The sequence below is a fragment of the Propithecus coquereli genome, unplaced genomic scaffold (assembly GCF_000956105.1).
Source record: "Propithecus coquereli isolate 6110/MARCELLA unplaced genomic scaffold, Pcoq_1.0 Scaffold257, whole genome shotgun sequence".
NCBI lineage: Eukaryota > Metazoa > Chordata > Mammalia > Primates > Indriidae > Propithecus > Propithecus coquereli.
The window spans coordinates 2,196,029-2,205,202 of NW_012148141.1; the positions used below are offsets into that span (position 1 = coordinate 2,196,029).

Genomic DNA, 9,174 nt, shown 5'->3' on the forward strand with positions numbered 1-9,174 from the left:
CTATATATGTATTCTAATCTGCCAAATATTACATATGACAAGAATTTCAACTCTAAGAATTTAAGTAATTATCATTATTTACCCTAGAAGAACTTTTAGGAATTAATAATAGCATCTCAGAAATTTTTATTTGAAGTTCAGAAGTTCTTTTGTTTTTCTGTTTGTTAAAGTAAAATTAAACTTAATACTTCATTTTTAAAAATAAGATACATACCATGATCTCATTATTATCTGCCTATTCACCCATCCATTTTGCTATCTGTTTGTATGCATGGGAAGATGTCTAGAAGAACATTCCATCAAATGTTGACAATGATATTTTTATAAATGGAAGCATTTGGTGGTTAGTTGTTTTTTTTTTTTCCTAAACTTTTCTGTAATGCTTAATTATTTAAAGATGAGTAGGTATCATTTAAAAAAAAACAGTAAGTCATCACTCTAAATGAAAAAAAAAAAGTAGAATCAGGGGCAGCATCATCCACTAGGAAGAGTAATGGACAGGGAAACAAGAAACATGAAGTCGAGTGTGATCCTGGGCAAGTCAGTCACTGTGAAACTTCTTTGGGCCACAGTTTCCTCATTAGTAAATGAGAAAATACAAAAGTTGAATTAAATGAGCTCAAAGTTTTCTTTCAGCATTAATATTTTATCAATTTAAGTGACTAATTCCTATGTACATTCTTAGAAAAGAGTTTTTAAAATACCGTTATGTTATCAATCATCTCACATGTAACTAGATTTAATGAATAATACTCTGTTCCTTTGTTATAAAGCTTTTATAGCTTGAACACATCACAAACTACATCATATGTTATATCCTGACATTCTCAAAATACTGAACAAGCAGTTTTATCTACATCAATAATTAAAGACATGCAGTAATGAGAATACAAATATAGAAACACCTTCTGGTAACACTATATACTGTTTCAAGTATGAGGGGGAAATGTTAACTGTTGGTAATTAAGGGGAGAAGGAAAGGAGAAAAATGTATATTCCAAAGCTCTCCTCCTCAATCTGTACATGTATTAAAAATAAAATAAAATACTGACAAAAACTGTTTAAACCATTAAGAGAATCTTTGGATTTGTAGGTAAGCTTGTAAGAAAGTGACAAAACAACTATAATAAGCATTTATGGAAGGTGTTTCTTAGTTCTAGGTGGTTTCAAAATTGAGTTTGTATATGTGTGTATTTTTTTTTTTACTTTCGGAAGCTTCTGTAATCAATTGGTTGTTTCTTGTATTATGTTAATGTGCTGAACAGCTCCCAGTAAGTATAATCTTCTGCTAATTAAAAATTCAATTTTATATAGCTTAACAATGGAGCAGTATTTCTCCCCATAAATTCTAATTCAGTGTCTCTGAACTTAATCTTCAAACCTGCATTTATATTGTAGAATTATATTTAAACAAACTCATTCTATTTATTTGTGGTGATCATGTAATTAAAAATGGCATTTACCATACTGCGATGTTAATGTCATATTGCCAACAAAAGAGTTGATACCAACTATATGTCTGTGAAAATTAAATGTTGCAGGTGCTGTGTAACATTTAAATATTGTCACACAGAGTTTAAGCAAATACTGAAATGTTACTATCACTTGAAAAGAACTTACCTTAGCAATTATTACTGACTGAATTGGGTAGCAAACAGTTGCTCCTAAAGCAGCCAGTCCCAGAGGGTAAGTAATTTTCTTAAACCTCGAACCTATAAAATTCAAACAAATTATTAAACTCCAAATAGATGCCACCAGAGACTTGATGGTCTTATACCACAGTGTTTTCTTTGCTTCCCTTTAAGCCATCACATTCTGTTAAATTAGTCTTTAGGTACTAATACCAATCAAGATGGAAGCTAAAATGCCCTTAAGAATTCTCAATTCAGTTAATACCCCTTAGCTGTCATGTCCAATTTAAGAAAAGTATTCTCAATCTAATACTTATGATTACCTACACAAAAGGAACTGATGATTTTCTTCTTTTTTAAAGCTAGGTATTTTCCCAGTCCTAGGAAACCCAAAGTTGTAATCACAGTTTTTCAAGTATCTAATAAAGCATGATAGTACAGAGAATTAACCAATTACTGTGTTTGTGATGCCATGTTAAAGTAAAATAGATTCTCTTTTATATGTCCCTTTATGATTAAGTACTTAGGAAAGAAGAATGACTCAACTAATCAGCTAAGGGCTTTAAAAGGTATATAATTCCTTCATGTCACTGATGTAGAATACTGAGGTAGTAATAATTGCAAGTAACTTGACTTAAGACATTTCCAAAAGTGTCTTAACCAAGGATTTAAGAGTCATTTTCATACATTTTTTGACAGCAAATTCCCTTCAAAAATATCTTCCAAATAGAATCTCATTGGGAACTTCAATATATACAGCCTATAAACTTAAAGCTGCTCTGATTAACCTGGGGGTGGGAGGCACAATATTAAGCCCTGCCTGTGTGGCTTTTCCATGATAGCCCCATATCCTAGTTTCTGCAGAATAGTTTGAAATACATCACTCTACGCCATAGCTTAGTTCTAGCAAACTGTTGGTTCACAATAATACATATCTTATATGTATCTTAGATGCTTGTTTAGGTATCTTGGACTCTGTAAATATGAACTGGGCAACTGGATGATGGGTTTTTAAATTGAGGTAAGTACTTTTATTATCTGTAATTGCTTTTACGACCCCTAATTTAAAAAGCCTACGTGGTATATCAATAAAGACTAAGGTGAAAAATACCTGGCATTGTTTGCAGGCAACTTTGTAATTTAGGGAAAGTAAAAACAAGAGATATTTCTCTGTCTGGTTTAATTATTATTAAGGAAGACTTTTACAGTCATGTCTACAATAGATTGAGCTTTGGGCTAGGGGGTAAGCAGGCTGCTTCAACCTCTAGTTTAGATTTAGACTGCTTTTTTGTGTGTGTGATACAGGGAAAGAGGGGCTAGGTATATTAAAACATGGCCTAAGTTGCTCCTTTACTCTAGTCCTACTCACTATTATTCCAGTATTTATAGTTTAGTTCTTGACTTTACAGTCCTAATATCTCTAGATATAGGCTCCCTTGACTCAATGAAATTCCCTTAAGTGCTAATCCTTAAATTCGTAGGTGGTGGTTTTCCTTATGTGTCATTTTAAAGATTAAAAAGACTTACATTCATCCTCTCTTTAACTCATATGAGAAGTTACTCTGCAAGAAAATAAATTTCATTTGGATTCAACATCCCTATTCCCATAATTAGAGAAGGACTCTAGACATAGCCACTAACTATTAATAGCTGTGTACTATGTACTATGAACCATTGAGTGATTTCCTTTCTCTGGATTTTTATCTTTAGCATAACAGGCTAAACTAACAGCTTTCAAACTTTTTTTGACCATGACTCATAATAAAGAACAAATTTACATTATGATCTATTACCTATCACACATACACTCTTTGCTGAAACAAAAGTTTCATGATATTTACCCATACTAAGTACAAAGTACTCTGATATCTGCTATTCTCCTCTATTTTATGAGAATTTCAGTTGCTTTCCATTGTTGACTACAGTTGATATGGTCAGTCTTTTTAATATCAGACATTGTAATAGCTATGTCATGGTATCCTATTGTGATTTTAATCTGTATTTCCCTAATAACTAATGATGCTGAACAGATTTTGGAATAGCTATAGTTTTGAAAACACCAAGTCTTCATAAAAGTAAACATGCTGTAGTATAGAATCTAAAAATTTTACAGTAGCCTATCCTGATAACATCCAATAAAGCATATAAGGTTTTCTCACAACAGTAAAATTCAGAAACTAATATGATGACATTAAAAGAAAGAACACATATATTTTAAAACCTTACCCTTTCTTGATGAAACAAAGCCCACCAATCCTGACACTGTAATCACTCCCATTTTCGGAAGAAAATCTTGAGGCGGATTCTTCAGATAGACATATGCATCTCAAGAAATTAGATGAGAATTAATATAAATGACTAGCTACTATTAGACATTCTATATATTTATAATACAGAAGGTTTAAAGAGATTTGTTAAGTTAATAGTGGATGGTTTAAACACCCTTCAAAAGAACTATACAAAATGATATGACCGGCAACCTGAAAAGCTGGTCACATACAGAGCCAATAATCTGTAAACACTGTAAAGTTTTATATACATTCACAATGTACTTTTGCTGCCTTCTAGATATTTTATTCTGTTAACACACTACTGCACGGTTGTAAATAACTTATGTACTGTATGTAACATTACTTTCAGTTATATATAAAGATATAAATTATTTTAATTAAAATGCAAAAATAATTACAAGCTAGTTATATTAACTTGTTAAAAATAAAGCCTTCCATAGTTGATTTAATTATGTTTATTTTTTAATGGTACAGGTCATTATTACTCTTTAATGAAATATGATGCTAAATGGCACATCTTAATATGGATTACTATAAGGTAAATTCCTGATTGTATATATATTATAGCCCTATAATTAATGTGCTTCTGTCCTTATCTGTTGAAATACTGGTAGCTTCCAGTAAGAAGTGAAATAGATACTTTATTAATGAGCTCTAAATAATAATTTAAGGATATATGCAGCCACTGGACTTTGGTTGCCATTACTCTCCAAAAAACTTAGAGCAGCCACTGGTCTTGGTTAAAACCAATAATCAGGTTGAGAAATAAGCCTAGATAAAAAGCAGATGAAGAGTAAGCAAGGTCCAGATTTCTTGGCTTTCTATGTATTTAAATTGTTTCTGGTTATAAAAATACACTTCTATCATAGTTAATTATTTAATGGCAATTGTATATTTAGTCATATTTATCAGGATTAATATGGGATATAATTTTGAATTAATTCCTAATATATAAATGATAATTCCATTACAGGTCATCAACTTCATGGAGACATTTAAATTTTTAGCTAATCATTCTGTCTCCCACACATATCTATTTTGAAAACTGCCATAAGCCAAGAATATTATGAAGCTGTATCTGCTACTAAACACCATTAACAAGCTAAAGAGTCAAATACAATTATTCTCCAACATTAGCTTAAATATTCCAGGGTGAATGATTGCTATAATGTTTCCTAGCAACTCATAGCAAAATATTATATATTTAGTATTTTAACATTAAATAGCTCTTATTTAAACCAATTAGCAACAATGGAGACATATTTTAAATTTATGCTTTATGAGTATATTATGTGGACTTTGTAATTAAAACTGACCTCAGTTTGAATCCTGGCACTGCCACTTACTAGCTATGTGACCTTCATGACCTATTTAACCTTTCTAAACCTGTTTCCTTATCTGTAAAATGGGAATAATTATAATACCAACACTCACAGAATTGTGACAAAAATTAAATTAGATAAATTTATATAAAATGTTTAGCACAGTGCCCTAGCATATAATAATTGCTAAATAAATGGTAGATAATCGTGCTTTATTATTATTATCAATAAGCTGCTATACAAAGTATCTTCCGAATTGGTAAAAGTATAATAGAAAACATACCATATCTATTTTTCTCACATTTAAACACTGTAACTTAAAAACAGAATAGAATGTTTCTAATTATAGGTGGTTCACTCACCTACCTTTTCCAAATTGTACTGTATCCATTATCCCATTTTTCACAAAGACATAAACACCCTAAACAAAACAAGGAGGAAGACATTTGCATTTCTAAAGCTGGTGATAATCAAATAAAATAGCCTACATTTCTGAGATATATTAAAAGGTTGACTTAGCATTGCACCTAAATCTAAAATACAGCTTTCTTATTTATTCACTGTGAGGATACTTGCTTAACTTAGCTTGTCTTCATTTCTTGCCTTTCATTCTATTTAATATGGATAATACTTGTTTACCATTTTCCTCATATAGATGGATAAAGTAATGCCTATAAAATAATCAGAGCAGCTCACAGAAAAGATATTAAAAAATATAAAGATTTATCATCTTATTTAATAGTGGCTTAGAAAAATGAGTGGAAGTCAAATAAAGCAAGCAGGGGGATATATTTCACCTTAGAAGCAACATCTGATCAGTAAAGATACAACAACATAATCATTTGTAGAGGGGAAAAAAGAACATAAAGCCTTAAAAAAAGGCTTCATCGTCTGCCTTTTTCTTAGTGTATATTAGAACAAGAAAAAAATCTAAATAAAGACATTTATCTCAGAATAGAAATCATCCTATATAGACTAATGTCCATCCTGTTTTAAATAGGAACATAAGTTCTCTATAAATCAAGGTTATATTAACCCATTAAAGGGATTAAAGCTTCAAAGCAAATCTTCCCTGTTAGCTATTTCTAACTAATTTATTATACTGCAAAAAAGAGTGCTATAAATATTTATTGAGTAATAGGTATTATCTCACTTACATCAGAAGAAAAAGGAAGTCACGAAATAATTTACCCATAGTCATGCTGTAATCTATTGAAGGAACCAGAAAACACAATCCAAACATATGGTCTCCTCTGAACTAGCTGGTGTGAAACCATGGGATAAAGCAAGAACAAAAGAGATTTTCAAAGCAGAGAAAATAGAAATTATTATATTAGACAGTGAAGAGATAAGTTATTGCTATAGAGATTATCTTGGGTTTGTAATTTTATTTTTCAACGGTGATCAGAGATGCAGAGGTTCATCCTGGTTTAAAGCTATACAAACCACCACAAACCCTAACCGACACTGAGATACTTATCTTTAGAGACTGTCTCAAGAAAATTTCACCTTCAAAGTTAAAATACCTATTGACCAGTTATTAGAAATCATTTAACCATTAAGGAAGAAAACTGTCACTTCTTTTGGAAAATTTTCATTAGTTGGGTTTAGGAACTCATTTTTACCACTAGGGGTCACTGTTAACTAAATTTCAAAACACTAAGAAGTAGGAGTTAGGAATTGAATTAGAGGTACGTGATTCTAGGTTTAATGTGGAATGTAATTTGAGTCAGATGTAATTTTTAAAGAATAGATTACGTTTTTTGGGGAAAATTAGAGAGTAAAAGTTGTTTACGCTGAAGATGAAATGCATTTTAAAGTACCTTTCTTCAACCTATTCATTTCAGCATATTAACAGAATAAAACATTATTTTAGTCTTAAATTGGGCGAGTTACAATAGCAATTTAAAGATCGCTCAGGAACAATTTACCCCTCTGAAGAAAAATTTGAGAACACTATGGAAAATTAAGTCTCAGGAGATTTAAGTCTGACTCATCCAGCTATTGGCATAATAGCCTGAGGGGCATGATTCAGACCATAATTAGTTAAGATATTGCCCTCTGAGATCAAACTATTAAGACAGCATAGTACAACTAGTACCATTAGAATTGTATGACAAGCATGAGTTTTCAAAAATAACATCATGCATTCATCAGATGTTCGAAATATCAGCTGGAATCACCAGAGTTAATCAATTTGGTATTTCACCTATGGATATTTTTCATAAGCCCATTAGAATTTTCTTTTTAAAAAGAATGGATTAGAAACTTTAAAAGCACAAAGGTTCACAACTGGATAGGCTATATTTGGGGAAAAGTTGTGTGGTTATAAGGTCAGAATGATGAAAACACCGACATTGGAGTTGTTGATGCTAACACAACTATGTTTATGTGATGATAATGAGACATTAGGGTTGTATCAGCTTACTCTACCACTCTGCTGTTGGATATTGCTGATAGAAGGCTAAGCATTAAAGTCATGTAAATTCTACTTTTCCCAATAGCTGGCTGTAATCAGAATGGTCTTATAAACTAACCCCAATTAGTGAACAACATTTTGCTTAGCCGAATAAGGAACAATTCAGAAGTAATCTCAGAACTTCACATAAAAAGTGAACAACGTTTTGTACATGCTAGGTGACATAAACACTTGATGAACTACTTTAATCTGTGCATTAGTGTCATAGGTTAAATATGGCCACAAATTCTTTGCCGCTATTCCTACTGAGTGGTCGTGTCTAATTTCCGTCCCTTTAAAACTGGACTGGTCTTACAGACTTAACAATAGAATGCTATAGAAGTAACATTCTTGAACAGCTGAGAAACTTGGCAAATTCTACCTAGGGCCTCTTATAACATTGCCTTTAGGAGCCCCAAACTGCCCATGTAAGTTATCTAACTTGAGACCACCATACTTGAACAGCCACGTGTAGATACTCCAGTCAACAATCTAAGCTGAGCCCAGCTTTCCAGCCATCCTTGACAAGGTGTCAGAGATGTGAATGAAGCTGTCTGGGACTCTCTAGACCAGCCCGTTTGCCAAATGAATACCACGGTTACCTCTGTCAATAACACATGCAACAGAAGAATAACCTGTCTGAATTCTCATCAAATTTCTGACTCACAAAATCATAAGACATAATTTAACAGTTGCTGTTTTAAGCCACCAAGTTTTGGGATAGTTTGTTACACATCAACAGGTAACTGGAACAATTCATGAGAAACCCCTGATATTAAACCACTATCAGAATTGCTGGACATGGTGGCGCGCACCTGTAGTCCCAGCTACTTGGAAGGCTGAGGTGGGAGGATCGCTTAAACCCAGGAGTTGGGGCTATAGTGCACTATGCCGATGGGGGTTGCCACACTAAGCTCAGCATCAATATGGTGACCTCCAGGGAGCGGGGGACCACCAGGTTGCGTAACTAGGGGTGAACAGGCCCAGGTCAGAAACAGAGGTCAGAATTTACTTACCTCACACCAGGCGACATAACGACCAGCTGTAGTGCGGATGGAAGCAAAGCTCATTTGTAAATGACCAGGCTGCTCTTCAACATATTTAGACTGGAGAGGTGGTGCAGTATATATTGGGAGCTACAAGCAAGAAAAGTTCACGTCAAAAACATAAAATAGCTGGACTGCGTATTCCAAGCAGTATGACAGAAGAGGAATCTTCATAAACCTTCCTCCCTAAAGATAACTAAAAATGCCAATAAAAATTTTTAAAATCATCTTAAATGCAGGGATGATGTGGTAAACTGGTTATAAAGACTATTCAGAGACCAGAAATTAAGTAATGCCACATATAGTATCACCCAGTGATTCTACTCCTAGGTATATTTGGAGAAACCTCTGTTATTGCACACCTAGAGCTATGTACAATAACATTTATAGCAATACTTTAATTGTAAAAATCTGGAAAAAAACAAA

The 9,174-nt window shown here is 32.7% G+C and overlaps 1 protein-coding gene across 1 annotated transcript in view; it reads right to left on the reverse strand.

Moving 5' to 3' along the window:
• APOOL (apolipoprotein O-like) overlaps positions 1-9,174 on the reverse strand; it is a 44,353-nt gene that overhangs the window by 30,282 nt on the left and 4,897 nt on the right. The window contains exons 2-5 of the mRNA XM_012647135.1: positions 8,719-8,838; positions 5,611-5,665; positions 3,858-3,956; positions 1,621-1,712 (exon numbers count right to left, since the gene is read on the reverse strand). Of these exons, the coding sequence (XP_012502589.1) occupies positions 1,621-1,712; positions 3,858-3,956; positions 5,611-5,665; positions 8,719-8,838 (366 nt within the window). The remainder of the gene's footprint in view (positions 1-1,620; positions 1,713-3,857; positions 3,957-5,610; positions 5,666-8,718; positions 8,839-9,174) is intronic.